This window comes from Rhamphochromis sp. 'chilingali' (genome assembly GCF_963969265.1).
Source record: "Rhamphochromis sp. 'chilingali' genome assembly, chromosome: 6".
In the NCBI taxonomy this organism is placed as follows: domain Eukaryota; kingdom Metazoa; phylum Chordata; class Actinopteri; order Cichliformes; family Cichlidae; genus Rhamphochromis; species Rhamphochromis sp. 'chilingali'.
This window is the reverse complement of record NC_137933.1, coordinates 39,411,989-39,437,838: the sequence shown is the minus strand read 5'-3', so window position 1 is coordinate 39,437,838 and position 25,850 is coordinate 39,411,989. Positions and strand designations below refer to the sequence as shown.

At 43.2% G+C, this 25,850-nt stretch overlaps 2 protein-coding genes across 3 annotated transcripts in view; one reads left to right on the top strand and one right to left on the bottom strand.

Moving 5' to 3' along the window:
* The window catches only part of dpy19l3 (dpy-19 like C-mannosyltransferase 3), a 69,891-nt gene extending 57,342 nt beyond the window's left edge, over positions 1-12,549 (top strand). For both annotated transcript variants that reach the window (XM_080884689.1, XM_080884688.1), the window contains exons 18-19: positions 6,736-6,894; positions 8,846-12,549. In XM_080884689.1, the coding sequence (XP_080740815.1) occupies positions 6,736-6,894; positions 8,846-9,049 (363 nt within the window). In that variant the 3' untranslated portion in view covers positions 9,050-12,549. The remainder of the gene's footprint in view (positions 1-6,735; positions 6,895-8,845) is intronic.
* A 4,778-nt stretch (positions 12,550-17,327) lies between these two features.
* LOC308397943 (neural-cadherin-like) overlaps positions 17,328-25,850 on the bottom strand; it is a 348,547-nt gene continuing 340,024 nt past the window's right edge. Inside the window, exons 36-37 of the mRNA XM_080884232.1 lie at positions 20,237-20,391; positions 17,328-19,176 (exon numbers count right to left, since the gene is read on the bottom strand). Coding sequence (XP_080740358.1) covers positions 18,565-19,176; positions 20,237-20,391 — 767 coding nt within the window. The 3' untranslated portion in view covers positions 17,328-18,564. The remainder of the gene's footprint in view (positions 19,177-20,236; positions 20,392-25,850) is intronic.

Sequence of the window (25,850 nt, the reverse complement as noted above, 5' to 3'; positions counted from 1 at the left end):
TTCACATTTGATCAATGTCGTCATGAATTTTGCTGTTTTGCTTCCACGACTATTAAAATCACACTTCATGCACAGCTAGCTCTCTCTCTCTCTCTCTGTACTTCAAGAACAGTTTCCTGTCTCCAATCTCTGTTTTCTGTATTATTCATTCGCTTATTACCCACCAGTCTACCGTTGTTTACAGCGCTGTGGCTGCTGTCTTTTTCTTTTCTTTTTCTTTTTTTCACTTAAATGACTTCGGACAAGAAAGCCTGTTTTTTCTGTTGTTCAATACTGAAGAAATTTAAACTTTATATGCAGAACAATATTTTTAAGGTTATCTGCTATAAAAAGCCAGACCAGGAAAATCTCCTTCATGTTTTTCTGTGTTTTATTCTCAGTTACTTTCACACAAAGGCATCTGCTGTGATGTTCACAATTCTGATGAAGTCAGTACTGATAAATGATCAGAATTATAATATTTCTGACTGTCTGAGGCCAAGTTGAATCGAATCGGGACTTTGAAAACCGGAATCGAATGGATTATAGAAATCAGTGATGATACCCAGCCCAGTAATTTAAGCTGTTTTCTCTTTACTTTGTATTTGTAGCACTTTGGCCAACATTGTAAAGTGCGTTATAAATAAAGATGCTATGCTATATATTTTTCAGTTTTGGTAATTTGCATTTTGAATTATGTTCTTTAAAAATCCAAAAAATGAACAGTGAAACTGGAAATGAAGTGAACTGAGATATTTTTGTGTTACCAGCCACAGTCCACAGTTAGACTAAAGCCACAGTAACTGAGTGCGAGTGTAGCTGCACACCATTTATTGCATTTTCCTTGTTTTGATTCAATTTTATTTAAGTAATATTTAACCTTTATACATTATTTTGGTGCCGCAGTCAGTGTCAGAATTTTCAGGCTATTTCCAGATCTCGTGGTTGCGTTTTTCCCGCCCTCCTCTACACAGTGAAATCTGTTTTGTACAACATCCCCACCCATCCATCTCACTCAGCTCTGTGCTAATGTCTTGCGTGAGAGACCAGGGAATTGTCTGTAGATGGGGGCCATTGACCTGCAGTGATTGTCTGAATGAATATGGGATCAGAAGATGCACTGAGTACATTGTGCATCCATTACAGTGGGATGAATGGTAACGTAGGAAAAATGGAGCCTAAAAGTGCTGTGTTCCAGTAAAGGAGAGATGAATGGTGGCGCATGTACTGAGTGCATATTAGTATTGTAATGTATGTGAGGAATGCTGCGAAGGCATTGTTTTCTTTTTCCGTGAATGTTTTTTTTCCTGCTGAAATCAGGTTTAAAGCAGCAAAGGCAGCGTTTCACTTTACTTCTGTGTATTATTCATGAATTCTCATTGTATTGTGTTTTCATTAGTATATTTTTCCCTTTGGCCTGTTATTACATGCCCTGCCAATGCACTTAAATAACTGGTTGTCACTCCCATATTGACTGAATTCAGACAGTGAAATAGAAAACATGACAAATATCACTTTTTCCCAAACATGCTGCAAACCACATGCAGCTAATGACCAAACACAATGGAGAATTACCTTTATTATGACTTTTTTTTTCTGCTTCTGCATGCGGTGTGTCTTCTTTGCAATGAGCGGAAAGTAATGTGTGGGTCATTTCTCGGGTAGCTGAGCCTGTGATTTGCCTCCCAGCGGGAAGTCAGCCATGCTGAGCCGCTGGCGAGGCTCGAGCCTAGTATGGAGCTCATTAATGGACCACGACACTGGTTCAGGCCTACTGGGCTTTATCTGTGTCCAGCTATCTTTATGAGGACCAGGCTGAGTTTTAGACCACTGGAGTGAGTATATTTTGGAAGAGTGAAGACATTTTGGTCCTTATCAAAAGGCTGTTTTAGGGTTAAGACTCTGTTTTAGGATTAGAGTTTGTTTAGGTTTAGGTAAGGTGTTAGAAGTGAATGTCCTCATGAAGACAGCTGTGCAAACGTGGCTCTGTTTTCTTTGTTATTATGGAAGAAAACTGCATAAATGTCTTTTAAAACATGGTCCCACTTCTTGTGTAAGATAAATGTCACTGCAACATTATTCATTAATGGACAACAAGTATAGATATTCCCATCACCTGCTGTAGTCCGTTCTATATTAATTTGCATACCTATAGTATTGTGCAAAAGTCTTGAGCCACCCCTCAAGTCTTTGTATTTTACTAGAAAAATGGGATAAAGAGTTTTATAGTGATTTATCGTAACATGGCAAAATACTGGAAACAGTATATAAAGCAAAACAGAGTTTATGCAATACTAATGACCACCTTTACCTTTAAGACAGACAAACTCTCTTAGGCGAGCTCTCTTGTAATTCCTTTAAGTACTCTTCAGAAATAGTAGACATGGACATCCAGAGCTTTTCTTTGGATGTTTCTGCCCTTTTTCCCGTTCTCGGTCAAGAGGATCCCACAGTGCTTCGGTGATGTTGAGGAGGTCAGTCCATGACTGATGATGTTTATCTGTGTGTTTTCTGTCCGGATATGCTTTTGCTGAATTGGCAGCTGAAAATGAAGCCTTTGCCTTGCATGCTTGCTTTCAGTTTCAGCAATCTGATGGTCCTTCTCTGTGTTCATAAGTTTGACAAGATGCACAACATCACTGACTAAAATCCAGAACCTGTAGACACTCACTGTGGTGTCTCTTTCCTCAGATGCTGTTCATCTGTTGTAGATAGTCTTTTAGGTCTGCCACGTCTTCTTTTGTCCTCTTAATTGGGAATTTTTGGGAATCACCTTTTTTGTACAAAAAAAACTGTACAGAGTGTATTCTTTAACAAATCTGAGCTGATGGGGCGATACTGATTTTGACTTAGTTCTCACACAAAAACATTTTTAGGAAAAGCAAGTTTCAGTCTCTTTTTCCAGACATGTCAGTGGAAATAAAAAGCAATAAAATCTATTATGTGGTTGCTGCAGGATAAAGAACGAGCTAATGAGATTTGAGGGGGTCCTTTTATATAGCCATAGTTTTTCTTTCTTTACAGCACACAATGGTAGGTAGTCCACTAATGAGAAGGTCAGTGGTTTGATCTCCAGCATCCTCAGCCTGCATGTTCAAGTAACCACGGGCAACATCCTAAACTATGTGATGGATGTAGTTTGGAGAGTAAAGTACGGTGGCCCTGAGAGGCCAAACGGACTGCAACTTCAGAAAACAGCATTTTTTTCTTTTTGCAGCATTTTTCTTTTTGCAAGTGTTTTCTGAAGTTGCAGTCCGTTTGGCCTCTCAGGGCCACCGTAGTAAAGCACTTTAAGCGGTCAATAAGGACAGAAGAGGCTTTCTATAAGTGCGGTTCGTTTACGGATTACTTCTGAATTCATGCAATACATCATCAATAAAGAGCGAGCAGGTGCCACAGCCAGCAGCACACCACCAACCATGACATGACCTCCATGTTTCACAGATATACTGATGGGATTTCCATGTGTACTCACTGCTTTTCATACACACTTTGGGGTTTCCTTTACCTTTGTAAACTTTTTTGTTTAATTTGTCTTTGAAGTTACTCTTAATAGCAAATTCCAGTCTGAGGCTACGTCCACACGTACCCGGGTATTTTTGAAAACGCAGGTTTTTCTATGCATTTGCACCTTTCGTCCACACGTAAACGGCGTTTTTGGTCACTGAAAACGGAGATTTTTAAAAACTCCGGCCAGGGTGGATATTTTTGAAAACTCAGTTTTTGCATTTACGTGTGGACGAGAAAAACGCAGAAAATGCAGCGTCAAAGGTGTGCGCCTTTTTTGACGTCACACTGTGCGCCACGTTATTGTTTCGGTGAAATGAATTTCTACAATACTGTTACTGTTAATTCTACTCTCTGCAGTGTTTAAATGCTTACATACACACACAGTTACTGTCCCTCCACACATACGACTCGGTTCTGCTTCTATGCCCCAGCTTTGTTTACTTTTTCCCACCGAGGCTTCTAGACTTCTGATTGGCCAACATTTCTGTGCGGTTAGGAATATATCGCCACCTGTTGCTTTGGCATGTTCATAGCAGCATTTTCCTTCATTTCTGCCTTTATGTGTGGACGGGATTATTTTTTAAAACGAAAACGTAAAATCTCCGTTTTTAAAAATACCCGTGTACGTGTGGACGTAGTGTTTCCTTTTATACAATCTACATATAACCTCAAGCTGCTCGGGAACTTCCTATGATGCTTCGAGAACTTTGTCATCCCCATGTGTTGCTATCCTGTATATTTGTCTACCCTCTCCTCAACTTCCTCCCCACAAATGCTTACTGCTAAGGGATCATCTTACTGTTGGGGTTCTCTTTTCTAATATTCTGGGGTCTTAAAGATTTACAGCACTCAGAGAAAGCCGCTGTGAACTGGTGCTATAGCCATAAAACAGAATTGAAATTTCATCATTTGACAGAAATTGGTTTATTTTCCTCTTTTATGACCATCTGGTTGGAAAATTGTATTACATCTAAGTAAATTAAACCTCAATTAGGAAAACTTGATTTTATTATAACCCTTTTGTTAAACCATTTTAAAGTCAAACATGTCTTTTTTTTCTTCAGAGAAATCCACACTGCTGTAGTCGATTATATCCTTTTGTCGTGTTGTTACAATAGCTTCGTTTTTGCTCACACATGAGCTGCTTTTCAGTCATAATCAGTTCTGTGGTCTTTGCATCGTGTTCGCCTTCTGGCTCCTATTGCAATCTAAACAGATAATAGTGCACAATTCAGTTCACTTTATGTGCAGCAATTCATAACTGACTTCATGTCAGTGCACTTTAAATCATGAGGGCAGCCCCGGACAATAGTAGGGCTCAATCAGCAGAACAGAGCCGTTTCAAACATTAAAATGCATTCGAAGACCAATAAAGGAAGGTTGATTGCTTCTTTATTTTAATTTATTTTACACTTCTGATAAAATTCTGCGACTTAGATACTTCAAGAATCTTTTGGCACCCACTAAGAGGTTTTAGGACTGCAGTTGTTGATCATAAGGGTTCCATCCTCATTACTTTCTTACATACATCTTGATCCACAGAAAAGCTCTCGTGCAGTCAACGTAAAAAGTTGCCACGACTCCACTTAGTCAAGCAAAATGGTCGACGCCATTTTTGACACCACAGGGGAAAACGACAAAAAAATGAAGAGGCATCTCTTCTTTAAAAACTGGAGATGAGACCAGTATTGGTCTATATTCAGCTACAGCCCTGATTATTTCCTGAGTGTCTGGTGACTTGGCATCATGTTTTCATAGCTGATCAAATGGAGCTTGTAGGGTTGGCATCAGCGGACTTTCACTCAGCACCAATCTGTGAGTTCAAGAGAAACGATTAACGTTTTCTTCTGTTAACACTGCCCTCTGGCAAGACATTGGTTTGATATCGACCCCCTCCCCGTCTGAACTGTCCAGACTGCGTTAGCTTGGTAGGTTGCAGGTGTTTGCAGGCTACAGCTACGTGAAAGACTCCTTGAATTCGTTTGTGGTTCAGACAGAGGAAGAAAAGTCAAGAAAAAATCAGCAGCTATTTAGATTCAGTTTTGTTAGTTGACTTCTTTATTTACTCAAGCGGAATACACATTTTTGTTTATCAAATGCTCGAATATAAAATGCTTACTGACACTCTGCCTGCAAAACCTGCTGGGGTTTTACAATAATGCTGCCAGGACTTTGTCCGCCAGGCCGTGCAGTGCTTTACTTCATCTCAGTGACACAGTGTGGTTCAGTGAATTGTTCTAAGCTGGTTATTTACAGCAGTTGACATATATATATATTTTTTTAAAATACACTGAGAGCTGGATCAGTTAAATATTGATTTGGAGCTTTTCATGAGACCATCTCGAGAGGATAAACTGTGACAATGATACTACGCTGTAGTACTTTTAGAGTCATCCCTCACTTAGTATCAGATTCTGACAGTTCTTGACTATTTTTAATATCTAATATTTAGTTGTCACTTTATTTCCATTGTGATTTTCCACCATATTTCATCACCAGCCACAGAAGGGCTCTCCAAATGGCTCCAGTGAACGCTCGTCATTTTTGCATCATCGCCGACAGATTTAGGCTCGTTTGCAAAGGAAGATGCTCATGCTTGTGTCATTGTGGTTAATCACTGAAAGCACAATGTAGTGAGTATATTTGATATTCACCGTTAAGATGATCCAAAAACACCAACAAACAAACTAAAACAGCACTTAGTGGTTAAATTAGTGTGATTTCAGTCACAGGTGAGATTCAGTTGGATTGATGCTTTTTTTTACAGCTTATTTGAACCTTTCTAAAAGTTGCTGTTTCACTGTGTTTTAGCCTTACAATAAATCAGCTCTTAGCCAGTTTTTGCAGTATTTATGGGCTGCATAATTTGTCCATTTAAATCTTTTGCCTGCTACAAATAAAAGATGAACCATGAGAGTTTTCCTGGAAGCTGGGATTTATGTTTTCAGCTTTAGTTCTTGTTCCCCTGCGGGTTTTGTTTGAGTCATAATTGTTTTCATTCTATTTTTTTTGTTTTTCAAAGTAAACGTTTCCTAATTGGAATAAACCAAGTTTCATAAAGTGTAATTCAGAAAACAAATGTGTCGGGTAATTGAGTTCCAGGGGAGAAGTTTTCCCCTCCCAGCAATATCAAGTTAATATTGGCTTCCTTTCAGGAAATACTTATGTGTGTGTGTGTGTGTGTGTGTGTGTGTGTGTGTGTGTGTGTGTGTGTGTGTGTGTGTGTGTGTGTGTGTGTGAGAACAGGTGTATCAAGTGTACGCTCGCCGCTCCCCAGAGGAAGTATACGATATCCTGAAGGCTATTGGGGCCGACTATGTGGTGTTGGAAAACAGCATCTGCTATGAGCGGAGGCACAGGCGGGGCTGCAGACTGCGGGACCTGCTCGACCTGGCCAACGGACATGTGGGTGGCTTTCATTTAATGTGACTCACTGTGTGTGTGTGTGTGTGTGTGTGTGTGTCAGCATGCGCCGTCCCCTCTGCCGACTCCTGCGACTCGGTGAAAGCTCTCAGCCTCTGCAGACAGATCAGTAGTCCCACTTCTTATCTGCGCGTCACTGTCTCTCACTCTTTTGCCGCCGCTCACCCCCACTCCCCCAGACTCTTTATTTTGATGTCAGATGCGGCTCGCCGGCTATTTGGATTACCAGAAGCGAGGCGAGCTTCGGTCTGGCCCAGCATCGTGTAAGACACATGAAACGCAGAGTCGGGGTGTGCTCGCAACTGTCTGTCCTTCGCTTCCTCTCATACTTTCTTTTATTTAGCTCTTACTTTTTTTTTATCACCTCTGGTCTTTCTGTCTGCCTGCTTTTGTTTTTCCTTCTTTGCATCTTTTCATCTTTTTTTTGCTTTCATTTTTAAGGATGCCTTCCTTTTTTTCCTGCTCAGTGATCCAGTGCTTTCCCTGTAACACCCCGAGTGTTAATGACTATAACAAACTATAAAATGTGATGGTTCTCCTGGAAACTTTAAGTTTTGCCTGTTTGTATCTTTACTGTACACACCAGGCAGCCACCACATTAAAATCTCCCCGTGTGCCATCAAGACATTTCAAACTCACCGGGCCAAAGCCACATGACCTGTGGGGCGTCGTTTACAGCTGGAAAACCTTACTTTGGTTTCCAGCGATATTGATGATCTTACTCCAATGAAAATGCAAAGTGAAATCACCAAATAATTACAAATACCCACTGCAGAGTGTTTGCATGTGATTATGAACCTAAATATTTATACATATTGCTCAGAAGCTAATTTGTACTCTATACACTGTCCCTTAATGCAGCGGTCCCCAACCTTTTTTGTGCCACAGATCAGTTTAATGTCAGACAATATTTTCACAGACCGGCCTTCAAGGCGTCGCTGATAAACACGACAAAAGAAAATGATCCGACCAAGACAAGAACGGTGCTATTTTGTAAATATAATAATTCACTGTGTATTTGTGTAACTTTGTTAGCAGCGTCCTCCTGAAATGCACCAACAGCCTCCTCTCTGGTCGCTATGGTAACGCATAAACGTTCCTTTCAAAATAAGACACGGCTACAAAACAAAGTACATGAAAATATATAGAAAATGAATTCATAACACAAGACCCCGGGAAACAGAGTTAACAATAAAAACCCTGAAAATCGTCAATTTCACACCCGAGCCGGTACCGGTCCATGGCCCGGGGGTTGGGGGCCGCTGCCTTCATACACTGTACAGTTTCACTGTAAGCCTCAAAATAGTTTTCGTAGCTCCACTCTAACATGGCTCAGTGCTTTTCATGTTGTGGCTTATTTAGTGTTTTTAAACGTGACACTTTCAGAATTCAAGTGTGTGAAACCATAAAATATTCATGACTGAATATTTGACAAAAAGTTAATATCCCTTTTCTTTTTTTTCATTAAAAGTTTATCATTCAGAAGCTTTCACAGTCCCACCCACCACCTTTTAAAACTGGAAGTGTTGCATCTCGCCAGCAAACAGTGCCGTTCTGTGGGATCCTTTTTAGAAGCTGATATTTTTTGTTAATGGCCTTCAGTGCTGCTAATGAGTATCTTATTCCTTCCAAGAAAATCCGTCCTTGAAGCCAGCATCTCCACATGTCCTGCACTGCCTCTTTTTTTCTTTGGGTTCAGCCTTCTTTGGCTGCTGTTTTAGCAATGTTGCGATCAATAATCCCAAATTATTAATTTAGACTCACTTTAGCCCTTAATGCACTAAAGCATCCATACAGATTTTATGGCAGATCTAACTGGCAGAGCAAAGTGAAATCAGAGGCTGCTGCCGGTGGACTTTATCTCGATTGTGCTGGCTTCAGCCTGCCGTCATTCTCGTTGCTGTTAATGGTGACGCGTTTGTTCTCTTATCAGATCATGGACGGACCTGGAGAGGATGACCCCGACCTCGTCCCTGCCACCCACCCTCGTTTTTGCGATGCCATCAAGACGGACGCGGCAGCTTACAACGCTCTCTTTACCAGAACATTCCAGAATAAAACCTTCCATGTCTACCGACTCAAGAAGAAACGCAAGAAAAATACGAAGGGCTCATCAGAGCCCAGCGTGACTCAGTAGCAGGACCAGGGCTGCAAGACAACCCCAGCAGAGGCCAGAGGGGAGAGAGGAGGAGAGGATGAAATAAAAGTGCTGAATCCTTGCTGTTCCTCTGTCTCCTCTGTGCACTGCGCCCAGCTGTGATCATGGCCATTATTTCTTCAACACGTGGCTCTTTGGACGTGCTATTAGAACAGCGGGGCCGGTCTGCACTTCGGGTGGAGTGTGCAAATGTAGGATTCCTGCTTCGGGCTGTTCTACGTCCACTCATTCAGCCGCCGTCCACCCCCAAAAAAGTTTAGATGACTAAGTGAAACTTAAAGATTGAAATACAGAGAAGTCGTATGTATTTGCAGCTGAGTTCTTCTTTGCCAATGAAAGTAGGGGCAGAAATCGAAGATTTGTTGAGCTCTTCATTTGTAGGGATTTAAACTGACTTTAAAAAAAACATAAGATCTAAAAGGTTCAGTTTCCACTGTAGTTCAGTTGTTTTAGGAGTAGACATCAGCCGACATTAAGTGTAAATGTCTAGTTTATAAAGTTTCATAAAAAACCTCAAAAATGATACAACTGAAAAGATTAAAGTCAGTTAGGAGATGATTTCTTTTTCAGAACTGACCGACGTGTTGGTTCTTTCAGATGGGCAGCGAGCAGCTCCGGTCAGTATGTTTCAGCCATGTTAGTGTAAAGGAAGCTGGTCATCGGCCTCATTACATGTTCTCATATTAATAATTGAACTGTGCTTGAATTTGATTCATTAAACATCCTGAACATAAAAACATGCTTAAACAGGTTGCCATAGTCCCAGTGGAAACTCGTGCGACTGTTTAATCTTACTGTTACTAGTATTACTTCTAGCATCACTGCTGTCATCCTAAGCTCTTCTACCCACAAGCCTAACAACTACGTGCCAAACCCCAACTTATCCTCACTCTGAACCTACTTTAAGTCTAAAACCAAGTCGTAGCCCTCAAACAGGTCTTTGATCTTCTCTACAAAATGTCTCAAACTAAACACAAACTTAAATTTAGGCTTTAATTTAATTTTTATTTGTGGTCTGTGAGCGTGACTTCAGTCACTGTGATGCAGGTTGGAGAAGCTGTTCTTGAGAAAGCCGCAGTCTGCCTGTTCTGCACAGCTAGCTGTTAGAGACAACCACGCATGCACACACACACACACACACACACACACACACACACACACACACACACACACACACATTTAGTCAGTGTGTCCTTACAGCTGTCATCTTTATAATTACCTTCCTATGATGTGTCTGGGAGACATTTCTACATGGTAGCTTCAGAATAACCTGGATCACACACTCTTTGAACATACACACTATTTAAATTACTGTCTTATCACCAGAACATCAGTCCCAGGAGAGGCCATGTACCAGATACACAGCGGGTAATGGACTTTGTTAGACCACCTGTTATAAAAACAAAGCACACAAATGTTTTAGAAATCTGTCCAAAAAATGTATTTTTATTTATTAGGCAAATAAACTGTATCCAAATCTGAGCCGAGACACTGGACTTTTCACAGAAGTCTGAATTTCATCAAACATTCAGCCACTAAAATTTATTCTTCTGTAACTTTAATGTGTTATTATTATTTTTTTATTAATCTTTTCTGCCTTTTTGTAAAAGTAAAATTTGAAAATTCATGGATCAAGACAATAACTATATTAAAAGCTTGCGCGTCAGAGCTTGCAGATACTGTCGAATTAACCATTACACAATCATAAAAATGTATTTTGGTAATAACCAATACTCTTTCTTTGGTCTGGCGGTGGTCTAATAAATCTGTTAAGCTGTGTAGCTTCTCTGTTTGCGGGATTTTTGTGGTTTTCTACTCTGATGATCAGTCTGAGAGCTGCTAGCTGATGAGCTCAGTTTAGCTCCCACCCCCTTTCTCTTCATGTTACTGTACCGTGGTATTTTTTTCTCAGGATTGTACATAAAAATAAATGATTGAAATTATTGAAAAGAAGATTTAAGAAAAAGTTTGCTAACTGCCTCGTCAGCTTCCACTAACTTTCAGCATAACATGCCTCTTGCTATAAGAGCAGATCAGTAGAGTTTATGGTGTTACAGAGATAATCATAAGCTGTTGCAGGCTCATTAAATTGACAATTTATTGCTTCGTTGTGTCCTTGGGCAAGACACTTTACCCTACCGCCCACTGGTGTTGGCCAGAGGGGCCGATGGCGCGATATGGCAGCCTCGCTTCTGTCAGTCTGTCCCAGAGCAGCTGTGGCTACACCTGTAGCTGCCTCCACCAGTGTGTGAATGTGAGAGTGACTGAATAGTGGCATTGTAAAGCGCTTTGGGTGCCTTGAAAAGCGCTATATCAATCCACTCCATTATTATTATTAATATGGCCAATATTAAAGTTATTATTTCAGTCAGTATTAGTTATTACAGCAGTGAATGACTCTGTTTCAAATACTGAGCTTCAGTAAAGATTCAAGCTGCATTTATTTATATTTCCTGTCACCTTAAATCTTCACTCAAAGACAGGTTTCTTTGACACTGTGTATATATAACTGTGTTATATATATGAGGGACAAATATTGTTCTTTCAATATGTTGGCATTACTAAATTTCTCTGTGGTTACTTTAAATATCCATAAAATCATCACATTCTCTGTAAGATTAAGGTCGACTATTGAACGGTGCATATTTTAAAGTAAAGGCTTTAAAACCAAGTTAGCACAAACGTCACTAATGTCACATAACTTTGCCGACATGTGGCCAACAGTAACGTTTAAATGTTCTTCGTTATTAAACATTTGCACATAAATAACATAATAATCAGTACTTACTTTTAAAACTCTTTGGCCGCCCCTCCTCCGCCGTTTTTTTTTTTTTTTTTTCCGGCAAAATTATCCACACCCACCGCCGCGATATGCATTCTGGGATATGTTGGGCCACGAAGTCAACACCGCCACATCCTTAAAATTCAGGGAAATGAAGGACGCATTTGAGGGCCGCATTTCGAGCAGCCTTTGAATCGGGACAGCCTTTAAGGCTGCAGACCCTGAATTGGGATACAGCCATCTTTTATATACAGTCTGTGTACCGTTGCCCACAAACAGGAAATGCTGAGAGTTGTTCGTTCAGTGATTGTTTAGTCATACTCTGCTGTAGCCCCACCGAGTAGGTCAGACCACTAGCAGAGCTCAGATGTGGCCCCTCTGTGGTGGGGCACATGTGGCCGCTGTGATAAATGTTACCAGTTACCCCAGAAAAGGAAGGATAATTACGTTAGTTTCGCTTTCTGCCGGCTACTTAAATGTGCTTTTGCTGTAAAACTGAGGTCAGAGTTGGTACCAAGTGGTATTTGTGACGGTGCTGTTGTTGTGATTGCTGTCATGTTTTTTCTCTTTCTGTGATTGTCATCAGCAGCATTCTCAACCTTTTCATTTTTGTCTCTCTGACACACACACACACACACACACACACACACACACACACACACACACACACACACACACACACACACACACACACACACATGAATAATGTAAGTAGCGAGGAAATTGCAGCAGCCTGACAACGGGGCTGATTCTGAGCCACAATCCAAAATAGAGAGAGAAAGAGGGGCCAACACTTGCATATCAAACCGAGGCTTTGTGGTTAGACGAGAAAGCGGGGAGGAGGAGAGGGGATGACAGACGATGCTCATGTTTAAACAGCAGCGCAGGAGAAATGAGAGCGCGTGAAAACATGAATTCTCAGTGATCTTCTTCATTTTCTTCTTTCACACCAAAGGCGAGGAGGTGACTGAAAGGCTGGAGCTGCGTAGGTAATTAGTGGTTGGACAATTAGCACCCTCCCTCCGTCCCTTCCCCTTCATCTCAGCTCAGTTTGCCTGCATTTGTACACTTGTTAATAAGGACCTCTGTCTTTGATAATCCACGCTCTCGCAGATGCGTGAGCACTCCTGCACACGGTTGTTGCAGGGCTTTTGAAAACACGGTGTTCGTTAAAGGCGAGGCCTCGTCGTGATGCATATCAATCGGATGAGCGGAACGAGAATGCTTGTTCCTCCCGCCTCCATATTGGATGTTTAATTTAGGCGATGTCTGATTGCTTTATTTGAGAGCGAAGTGATTCCATTAGGTTTGCCTAATAAGAGTCTAGTAATGTAATATTTTTTCAGCATTGTTAATTTCCATACATATTGAGTTTAGTAGCAGGCCGCTGCTGACTATGGTTTTCTTAATGAAGAGGCGATGAAGGCGGTCATTAACCTGTACAGTCTGCTGTGGTTTAAAGTGGATGTTCGTGAAATACATGTAAGATGCTCACTAGACGGCTTTGTGCAACTAATGAACTTGTTTGGATCCAGGTTTAGTTTGAACAGTCTGCTTTTGGGACAAACGATCTGAAACCTGGCCTCGGCCCTGAACCGTGATGAGACCGTGAATGTTTGCTGAACAGGTCATGTTAGAGCAGCAGGCGGACAACTTTATTCTTGAAGGTCTTTCCACGTGATTTTAGAAGTCAAAGAACTTTAATCCCAATCTTAAAAAATCCAACGAGATGTTGGGATTGCTCCCAGATGCAGGATTGGTTTTCATCTATTGGTCTGAAGCTAGATGAGATAAAATTATCATCTGTCGTAGATGAAACCCAAGCAGCACTCGCCTGAATCATAATCGTGCAGATATTTTGGAGCCTGAATGCGATTAGCATCCTTTGGCATTGGTGCTGTGATGCCATGATGACCCAAGTCACCCAAGGGTTGCTTGTTTGGGATGTTGTGCTATTTTAACCGTTTTATTTCTACATCCATCTCAGTAGTTTTTGGTGTTGAAGCTTCTTAAACAGCCACAAAATGTACAAAATAAATGAAATCTGAACTTTTTCAATCAAAGATGAAATTCAGTGCTGTCAAAAATCTGATCTCCTGGAGCTGCACGTTAAGCCACCTGCTTGTGCAAACTTTGCCCATCTTTGAGCTCACAGTCCAGTTTCTGAGTCCAGCTATTACTTTGACTGTTGCACCAGCTCACCAATGCCAAAGTAAACCTTGTGCACATTAGTTACCTCTTTTTAACTGGTGTAGTCCCAGCAGAGCCAGCTCTACCTTGAACAGAAGTGAAGATCATTTAGCATCATGGGTTCTCACTTTGGGAACTATTGTTGTTTTTGTGGAACCTGTTCTAGATTGAACGCCAGCATCACTTCTGTGAAAGAGAGGTGTGTGCGGCAGCAGCCTCTGGCAGAATTTAACTGACTGAGATGTTAATCTCCTGGCTATGTAATGATGTTGGTTGGGGATTGATCAGAAATGTCTCTGCCTTGCTGGAACCTGAATTAGAACAGTGTGGGAAATAACACTTGACGTGCTTGACCAGGTTAGGCTCTCATACCAAAACCTCAGCCCAGCTGGGAAGCATGGTAGAGGGAGCATCATGGTTTGGGATCGCTTTACCACCTCGGTAGCTGGACATCGAGCAGAGTGTCAGGCAGTTATGAGAGGATGGTTTGATCCCTTTGCCCGCACTCAGGCTTTGATTACTGCTGATTCAGCAAGGACACAGGGCCGCTCTGCTGTTCATGAAGACTCTGGCTGACATTTTCAACCCTTTATCTCCAGTTTGCCTAAGGACACATGCAAACTTTGTCTAAGGCAAGAACCTCCCCTTCATGCAGTATGACATTAAACGTGTCTTGGGTGGAGCAAACAACCCAAAAAGTACAGGAAACAGAAGTTCACATGAAACGAGGAGGAATGAAGTTTGCGCTTTGACACCGAATTAGTTTACTTTTAACGGCTGACATAAAAAGCAGATCTATCGTTTGACCTCTCTTCACCTTTTTTAAGACAAGATCCTGAAAGATGTTAAGATGAGACTGGACCTTAAAATTCATTAGTTGTAAAGAACATTTAAATAAGTGAAATAACATAAGTTTGGGAATTTTTAAGAAACGTCTTTTGGCTTTGTCAAGGCAACATCACGCGATGTTACAAAGTGTTTTCTATCAGTTTGAGCCCTCGTGAACTCAGGTGATGTCATTTTCAGTTTTTGAGGGTTCAATTTTGGGACTGAGCCGAGTAGATCAACTAAAAGGCTGAAGGAGAGGAGATTTCAGCTTTTGAAAGTCTGAGTCCTGACCTTAATTCAAGTGACGTGCTGCAAGTATGACCTGCACGCAGCATCCAGGACGTACCGATACCCTGGTAGGAGGACTTACTGTGTCTGATGGAGGCTGTTGCTGCTGAAGTCCCTAAAGTCGAGAGTTAACTTGTTTTCCAGCCTTTAGAGTTAGAATTACATTGAATAATCACTATTTGGATGAAGAACTTTTCTTCAGTAATAATTGGAGACATCCTGGTAATCCTAAAGAGTCCTCACATCATCTTCATTTAAAACAACATTGAACTCGTTCATTGTGGAAACAGTTTCTTTGTGTTTATTTGAAAAAAGAAAATACTGTAATATGTATCTGGGTGCCTTTTGGTCATTTTTCCTTTTTGCTTGGTGTTCCTTTAAAAAAAAAAATCCACTAAAGTGATTCTGTGCTGTCATTTTCTACTGTAAAGCCACAAAAATCATCCAAACTTGTAAATGTTTACTCTGCCGTTAAAAGTCTTTCTCATGCCAGACACAATGCTGGTGGAGGGATACGTGAAGTTTCACATATTATTAGGCAGTGTGTCAATAAAACAATTCCCCCCCCAACAATGCTGTTTCCCTGTCAGTCAAAGGCAGGAATATTTATTTTTCACATTTCAGTTCATCGGTTTCTCTTTACAGACGCAGTCACGATTCAGCACTGGTGCAAATGAATTTATTGAGGGGAGGAAAAAAAAGATCAAAGCAAATACAAAACACTTATAACCGTCAAAAGCTGATCACCATCATGTTGATAAAAATATGTTCGTTTGATTTCTTTTTTCTCTCTGAAGCGTACATTTTAAATCTATGCTGCTCTTCTTGGCAAAAAAAAAAGCAATAATTTGAATGTATCTATCTCTGTACTTACAAATGAGGTAAAAACATTGTTCACAACATGTCTGCACCCAGAACACAACACTGAAGAAGCCGTCGTATGCTACAAATGAATGGTGGGAAGTGAATCTCCGCTCCTTACAGCTGTAGTGAAGCATGAAGTGTTTTCATCCTTGTGTGTGTGGGGCTCAGGCTCGGACGCTCTCCAGAGAGCAACATACAAGCATCACTCTGGAGGAACTCCCCACTGCCTGAAAGATAAGCATGTCTTTTACTTTTAGGCATCATTGACTGGAAATGCTCTTATTTATAAAAGCTGCATTGTTGCCTCCGCTGCTCGGAAAGCGTTTGTCTGAAAAAGAAGCTGCAATCTGGGGATCGACTCCTCTGTCAACTCATTTCTTTTTGGGAAACTCCTCACATTCCTTTGGTTTTTCCAGCATGACAGCGGGCCATCAGCTCCTATTAGGATTAGTGGCCTGACATGTTTTCACACTCAACTACCCTTTGACTGCTCTCTGCCGACAGGCTCAGCTCTGCCAGCGTGAAGACAAATAGAAGGAAAAAAAGGTATGAAGGGAGCGCTGCTGATGCTTCCAGCAGAATCCAGCGGCTGAAACGCCAGAAGAAGCCACGCTGGAACTTTGGGGAGAATCGTAGGTTGTGGGGTCATGTGGGTGGGGGCACACGACTTTTTAAGTTCATCCCATTTGCAGTGCAGCAAACTGTTATGCAGGAAACTGTTGCTTGCAGCATCTCTTCCCTCGGCAGCTCCCCCACAGGGCCGCTGTGCTCCGTGGTGCACTGGTGAGACATCTCTCCACAGGGCTGGGCTCCCTCCGCTTCACTCCCTTCCCTCATTTGCTCTCTGATTCAGCCCCCTACCCTGCAATCCTCTCTCTTGTTTTAAAAATGTGAAAGGAAGTGTGCCCTTTTTAGACTCTCGTTCGCTGCGTTATTATTATTATTTGCCTTTTTGTTCTTTTAAGACAAAGTGTTTAGTTTTTTGCAGAGCTGAGAGAGAGAGAGAGAGAGAAGCTGGAGGGATAATTCACAGTTTCGACATTAAAAAAACAAACAAAAGCACAATGACATGTTCCTGCAGCTCTCTTACCCACAATCCTCCTAATGTTTCAGCCAAGAAATATGTGCTAATTTAGCAAGACACAATAGATGGATGCGTGAACTGCATATGGCACAGCTATCACAGCTCACAAGCATATATATATATATATATATATATATATATATATATATATATATATATATATATATATATATATATATATATATATATATATATATATATATATATATATATATATATATATATATATATATATATATATATATATAATCCTTATAAATATCTCTTACCCTCTTCCCTCCATTTATGTTTATTGAGTAGTCACCTTGAAAGGCAGCTCTGTGTACTTTGTATTCTGCCGAGCATCTGTTAAAATAGTCTCTCGCAGCCGCCACATTTGGTATGCCAGAGGAACAGCGTGCACGGAACAGAGCAACAGAGCGAGCATTTCCTCCCTCCCGCAGTCCACACGTCCACTCGCATTTCTTTGTTACAAAGATGTTTGAATTTTTGTGCAATTTTTGTGAGGAGGAACGAGCAGCGGCGGAGCAGCGGCGGAGCGCAAATGAGAATAGGAAATCAAATGAAGACGCGGGCACGGTACTAAGTAGAAAGCTTGATGTCTTACAACCCATGGAGCGTTGAAACTTGAAACACCCAACCAATACAGAATTACTCAACCTAGCAAAAGACACATTACCAGAAAAAAAAATCTCACCCTGGAAACCAGTGATGGTCGAAGCACTTCTTTTTGTTTTTTTTCTCATACAAACATTGACAGAAGCTGTTTACAGCCAGGCAGCGAGAACACGATGTGTCCACTACAGTGAAACTGCATTGGATGGGCTACTCAGTATGATCCACCTCATCTTCACTGACTTATCGTGTAACAGTGTGAAATACATGACATTTATTTACAGAGCAGCAAGGTGCTAAAAATACATTTAGTGGCATTGAGTTGCTCAGGTATATATATATATATGTATGTATGTATTAAAAAAATCCTGGCCAAAACATTTTCATATTTTCTGCCTTCAGCTGGCAGCTCATCCACACACGAGGAAATTTGGGGTTTTAGTGTCTGTGACTGGAACAGATTTTTCCGACAGTGAAGCTAAGCTCCATCATGATGAGTAGCCCGAGTGCAGGCTGACGTTCTGAAGCATTTAACCTGACTTGTAGGTTTGATAACGTCTGCTCCTGCAAAATTGCTGTCCAAGGTAGAGTGAGTGCAGAGCGGCAGGCTCTTTTCATTGGGACACTTTCATCTGTCTCTTAGGCCCCCGCTTTGATTGACGGGTCTCATCATCCAGTAAATACAACACAGTTCGTGTCAGCTGTCAGCAAAGTGCTGCGCGTGGAGCGACTCTCTCTGTCGGCCAGTCTCTCGCTTTTCCAGCCTGAGTCGCCGCCAAGCGTCTGCTAATTGATTGTTTTGGGCGGCCCCGTTATCAGGGTCCAATCAGTTTGTGTTGGAGCTCAGAGGTCGCTGGCCTCGGCTCGCTCGTACAGCGCCCGAAGCTTCTCAAAGCGAGGCCCCCACTCCCCGAGCGTCTCCTCCCTCCTCGCCTCCACTCCCCCTTCTCCGCTGCTGCCTCCATCCAGCCCTGCTGAACTGAAGGAGCTGAGGGAGCCGGCAGGCGAGCCCCCACCCTCGGTGGAGAAGACCTGCAGGGAGTCAAAAGGTCCCGTGTCTGGATGCTGGTCAGCATCGCGGATGATCTCGCACAGGTAGCGGGCCAGATCCTGGCTGGAGAAGGACAGGGAACGACGGGCTAGCTGCGAGGGACGGGCCTGGCCCTGGGCCGGCAGCCTGGTGGGGGGGACGTCCCTGCGGAGACTGGTCGTTGTGGTGGCCGTGGAGGAAGTGGAAGCTGCAGAGGGAGGCAAGGTTGTGGAGCTGGTTGTCCGGCTCAGGGGGTCCAGCGGCTGGGAAGAGGGTGGGACGGGGGGCGCCTGGTGGAGGAGGTGATGGTGATGATGATGGTGGGGAGGAGGAGGGTGGTGCAAGGCTCTAGAGCGGCAGTACTGCACTGACTGGGCCGGGCTCGGCTGGAGGGACTTCTGCAGCTCTGCCATGTCGTAGGCATTCTGGTCTCACACACACACACACACACACACACACACACACACACACACATTTACACAAAAGCAGATGAAAAGTCTGAGTTAGCACAGGAGCTGTAAAAACAGAGAGGGACTGATTGTCTGGGGGAGAAAGACGAGGCAGAAAAAAATGAAATGTGACAGTGAGAAAGCAGAAAAATGAACATTTCTCTCCCTCTCTCCACTGCAGACAGCTGCCATTACTTTGTCATGTAGCGCAGCAGCAGCCACTTTGGTACTAATGTGATTCCACCAGAACTGTAACCAGGGTGGCAGAGATGCAAAAAGATGTAGGAGGAGGAGGCGGCGGAAGAAATGATGCACAAGGAGGAGGCGTGGGTCGCTTTGTGAAACTGATTATGTGATGAGTGCTGTTTTTATTCCTCTAGAGCGATTTCAAACAAGACTCCAGAGAATTAACCACAGTGGCTGCTGTGTATAGGGGATCAGTACTGTGTGTGTGTGTGTGTGTGTGTGTGTGTGTGTGTGTGTGTGTGTGTGTGTGTGTGTGTGTGTTTGACTGCAGGTAACGGACAGAATCTTGAAGGTTTTGGGGTACTGATAAGGCCAGACAAGGATCTCTATATGAAAGTGTTTTTTCCTCCTCTTTGTGTGTGTTTCAGCAATGATTTCAGCAGCCACATGTGTTTGTTGCGATCAAAGCTGTGATATTATGCAAGCTCTTAAGTACCGTTGAGTGCTTGTGGGTTACATTGGCTGGTGGAGAGGAGATAAGGATTTTGCGTGGGCCTAATTAAAACGCTAGCACACACACTGCAGGATTTTATTCCAAATTGAATTGACAGAATCCATTATAGAGCTGCTGCCATACATCCACTGCTAAGAATTTCCAAAATAAAAGTCTTTGAAATCAAAATTAAAACATCTCAACTTCAAGCAAGCACGTGGCGATGTAGCAGTTACATACTGAACATCACTTTTAACAGTTGTGTATGTGTGCACAAAGGTTTCTTTCTGATTTGCTTTGATAACTTTCCCAGCAAAGGGTACAGTCTGCATGCATGTGAGCGTGCGAGGGGTGTACCTGGTCCTCCTCCCCACCGCCCTCCTCATCGTAGTTGAGGACGTTCTCCCGGATGTCCTCCCAGCCGTCGTGATGCGCCGAGACGTGGTAAACGCCCTCTTTCAGCCCTTTGTAGGACCTCCAGCGAGTGTAGAGGAAAATGCCCAGTAGCAGCACTGCAGTTGAGACAAGACGGTGTTGAAGGCATTAGCATTACAAATTAAATGATTAAAATCCTTCAATCAAGATATGCCCTCAGAGACAGGCGCTCTTGATGGAGATGGCCTTGAGCATCATTTGAGAAAAGTGCGAGCCGAGACGTGATACGTGTTAGGAATCAAGTGACGCTTCAGAGTTTGATCTAACAAGTGTTCTGCTGCTGGTGTTTAACAAAATATATTTCAAGGACTGGCAAAAATCTCTGTGACAGTCAAAATCTTTCTCAAGATTGGCAAAAATGCCATGAGTGAGTTCGTGCATCCTTGGGAAACCTCGGGGGTGCAGAACAAAGTGAGATTAATGGGTTAGTGAGGTACTTCTTCTCACCTGGCTAGATCACTATAGTTACCTGCTTCAGAGCAGGCTGGATGTTTATCATGATAAAAGCCTGATCTGCTGCTGAAAACAGTGATGAATTTGGCTGTTTGGTTGTTGAACTGTGGCCTTTCCGAGTTCGGGCATTGCATTCTCCTTCTGAAAAATTAGGCATATTTCATGAAAATATTTTCACACGAAAAATGTCTTTAAACAGAAACAAAGGAGGTCACATGACCAACTGAGCTAGAAGGCAGGTCAGCCTCTAGGCTGAGAAACAAACACCTCATAGGTCTTCAGGTGGCGCCTTCATTACAGGCAACAAAACACTACTCTCCGTGTCAACAGGGACGAGACGTTCCAGGTAGAGCTGCAAAGATTAGAGAGCGGCTAAGCGTGATGGACAGACAAATCAAAGTCTGGGTCAAAAAGAACATTTATGAGACGTAGAACAAATAAAAGATGCTGGACACCATCTGCCAAAGAAGTTGATTTGCTCAGAGTGAAAGGGATCTTAACCAAGCGAGGCTGTTTGTTTATCTCTTCATCCATTGGATGGATAACAACGTGGCCTTACTGATTTCCTCATAAAGCTGTTGTAGTAACAGCTGGACTGTACAGTGAGTAAGAAGATACCGTCAGACTAAACCAACACAGGAGGAGCTTTGAGAAGCAGATTACCTTAACAAGGTCCAAGGTAAGCACGGCTGCGATTGCTGAAACTTTGCGATTCTTTGATGAAAAGGTTGAAGGACACAATTTTAATTTCCTCACCAATGTCTTGACCGTATTTTCTATTCGCTGAATGAAATAAAAGTGCAATAGCTGACCTTTTCCCCCCAATGAATGCCGTACTTTATTTCATGGGCACGTTAATTTCATTTTATTTTTTTCTTTAACCACATTTTACAAACTCCCTGATTCTGCACCTCTGAGAAACTGGATCATTACAATCATATCAGTTACAGCGCTGACTCGAAGCGTCGCCTCTATCATGTTAAATAGTTATTAAGTATGAAATTAAACATCATATCAGTGGCTGACACATCTGGCCACAATCAGATTTTCAATTAAAGACTAATAAACATGTGAACCTAATTAAAATGCTAATTTAAAATTATTCACAACCTCATTCCTTTACATCTGCTAGCATCACTGTAGTTAGAGGTAATTATAGCCATGTGACTGACAGGCTTTGTAGACACTGAACATGCTTCGGATTATAGGCGGCTCACTTAGTGCTGACAGTGTTTGACTGTAAACGGCATTAAGAGGGTACTGATACCGGCCTCGATAATGGGAGGGAGGAAAATTAGCCGCCTGATGTCTTATTGGAATTAATTACACTCCCATCATTGACACATTTAACCTTGAAGGGAACCTACTATGCTTTTCTGTCATGATGGGTGCTCGTGAGCTCAGCCTACATAAAAATAATCCACAGACTGTATATAAAAGACAGACGTAATCACACTCACTGGTTTTAGCTTTCTGGTCTCTGGTCATTAGTGTTTTGGAACCAGAATTGATCACATTTAAGGTGTTAACACTGTAACATTTAATGCTGTTACACTGGACATTTTAACATGGCATCCATCCATCCATCCATCTTCATCCGCTTTGTCCGGGGCCGGGTCGCGGGGGCAGCAGCCTAAGCAAAGAGGCCCAGACCTCCCTCTCCCCAGCCACCTCCTCCAGCTTATCCAGGGGAACACCAAGGCGTTCCCAGGCCAGCCGAGAGATATAATCTCTCCAGCGTGTCCTGGGTCTGCCCCGGGGCCTCCTCCCGGTGGGACATGCCTGGAACACCTCACCCAGGAGGCGCCCAGGGGGCATCCTTGTCAGATGCCCGAACCACCTCAGCTGGCTCCTTTCGATGTGGAGCAGCAGCGGCTCTACTCTGAGCCCCTCCCGGATGGCCGAACTTCTCACCCTATCTCTAAGGGAGAGGCCAGCCACCCTTCGGAGGAAGCTCATTTCTGCCGCTTGTATCCGCGATCTCGTTCTTTCAGACACTACCCACAGCTCGTGGCCATAGGTGAGGGTAGGGACGTAGATCGACCGGTAAATTGAGAGCTTCGCTTTTACACTCAGCTCCCTCTTCACCATGACGGACCGGTGCAGCGTCCGCATTACTGCAGCTGCAGCCCCAATCCGTCTGTCGATCTCCGGCTCCCTTCTCCCATCACTCGCGAACAAGACCCCGAGATACTTGAACTCCTCCACTTGGGGCAGGAACTCATCCCCGACCCGGAGTGGGCACTCCACCCGTTTCCGGCTGAGAACCATGGCCTCAGATTTGGAGGTGCTGATCCTCATTCCTGCTGCTTCACACTCGGCTGCGAACCGTTCCAGTGCGAGCTGGAGGCCCTCACCCGATGAAGCCAACAGAACCACATCATCTGCAAAAATCAGAGATGAGATTCTGAGGCCACCAAAGCGAAAGCCCTCCGCCACTTGGCTGCACCTAGAAATCCTGTCCATAAAAATTATGAACAGAACCGGAGACAAAGGGCAGCCCTGGCGGAGCCCATCACCCACCGGGAACGAGTCCGACTTATTGCCGGCAATGCGAACCAAGCTCTTGCAACGGTTGTATAGGGATCGAATGGCCCGTAGGAATGGGCCAGACACCCCATACTCCCGCAACACCTCCCACAGGACACCCCGAGGGACACGGTCGAATGCCTTCTCCAAGTCCACAAAACACATGTAGACTGGTTGGGCAAACTCCCATGCACCCTCAAGTATCCTCGAGAGGATAAAGAGCTGGTCCAGTGTTCCGCGACCAGGACGATTAACATTTAACATGGCAGCTTATGGGAATTCACTTGCTTGAACAGCCCCTAGTGGCCAATAGAAGAACTGCAGGTGCTGTCAGTTGTTCGTGCCTGTGCTTGAGGTACTGCCTGTAAACCACTGATTGTCAAACTGTGGAGTGGGCCCCAGAGCCACCGCAGTCAGGGTCAGGCTTCCAGTTATCCAATTCAACCTGTCCCAGCTGGTATTGGTGGACCAGTCAGGGTACATCCTGGAATGGGCACCTGTCTATCACAGGGCCAACACAGTCACATACAGCCTATTTCTAATCACAAATTAACTTAAACAACATTTTTTGGACTGTGTGAGGAGGCCAGAGAGAACCTGCACCGACACAGGAAGAACATCACAACCCCGCCCAGAAAGGTGGATTCCGACCCAGCACCTTGTTGTGAGGTGACGGTCCTGCTATCGTGCTGTAAAATTTGCACTTCTAAATAAATTCAACGTATGCCGCGTTTCACTGTAGACCCTTTTTTCATTGTTGATAATGGATGAAAACTGTGGGCTGTGACCTTTCTCTGGCTTCTGACGAGGAGCATGCCAGAACAAGTTTGAAACTAATGCTGTAAGCCAGAAACACAGGCTTCAAGCTGTCCTAAATATCCCGGGCATGCCTGCCAGATACCATAGCTATGAGAACATCAACCCCACCCACCTGCTGTTTGACCCTTTTGTTTATGAGGGGCAGCCAATTAGCTAGTGGGCTTAAAGGGAGGGGCGCTGAAAGGGCTCGTTTCACGCAGAGAGCGAACTGAGCAGCTTCACCTGGGCCCGGTCAAAGATAAATAAAGATTATTATGAACTGGGTGTCTCACACACACACACACACACACACACACACACACACACACACACACACACACACACACACACACACGGATTTTCTGCTCAAACAGTCTCTGCGTCTTTCTCACTGTAGTGTTGCTGTGACCTTTTCAAATGTCTAACAAATCCCCCGTATGTTGTCTCATACCTATCACCTCTCGCCTTTGATAATACTACTCTAAGCCTCTCCATAATATTAACCTGCTTTACACCCACACAAACACTTTAATTTTTTCCCTTTAATTCAGCTGCACTTCCCGCCACTCTCAAATCAAACAACCGAATCAAAACACATGTTTCCTGCAAAAGAGGCAACTTGTAGAATCTGGAGTGCAGTGTTTAAATAATATTTAATAATTTACAAGCAGACGTCATTAACTGAGTGAATTACTCACAGAGACATATGCTATCTTCAAATCTGCTTCCCTTTTTTCAAAAGCAGCAGAAAGCTGTGTTTAATCACATTTGAGAACAGCAGCAATCACATACAACAACTGGCAGCATTATAAATACCCAAGCTGCTCAAATCCGATTAATCCGAGGTAAGACACGAGCGTGAAAAATCTGGAATCTTAAACAACTCAAACCCATCTGAACGTGCACGGTCTCTTCTTCTGCATCAACCCCTGCGTTTTAACTCTGAATGTCTTTCTCTTACATCATAACTAAAACCCAGCAGCCACTGCATCATGTAAGCACACCAACAGAAAGCACTCAAACGCTCTGTGAATTGATAACACCCCATTAAACAGCCCACCCTCTGACAACTCTGTAAGAGTAAATTCACTCAGCCAGAAACCAGCTGCACAGTACGAGAGGAAAAATCAATATTCATTTACTGTCATCTTGTCCCCCCTCACCACAACTCCAGCGCCTGGCAGATATATAAGACGAAATTGTTTCAAGAGATTTGCTGTTTCATTTTAAGATGGGCGTTATGGCTTTTAATGGCGAGTGAACAAGAACAAGGGGGAAAGGGGCTAAAAGAAAAAAGACTTTTGTTTCAGGAGAGCCCACGTGTGTCTGACTGCTGCAGTGGCTGCTTTCATGTTCGAGAGACAGTGAACTGGCAAAAACAAGGTCACAGGTTCAGTCCCCCTGCCCTGACTGCAATGAGCCTCATTTACTGTGAGGTGCCCTGAGCTTCCCCAAGACAGAAACAATAAATGAGTCGAAACAATGTGGAGAAGCAGCTGGTCCAGCAGCCCGGAGGTGCCCAGAGCCAATGAGATTACACGGCTGGAGGATTTAAGGCCATTGAGAGGAAAATGCACAATAGCAAGAGCCAGGACAAAATAATAGATAGTGTTTTTAAAGATTTACAATATAAGGGTGCCCTGTGGACTCTGACCACCTGTGGCACAGCAGCACGGTGGAGCTATGTTTCAATTCAATGCAATTTAATTCAATTCTGTTCTATTTATACAGCGTCAAATCAGAGCAACGGTCACTC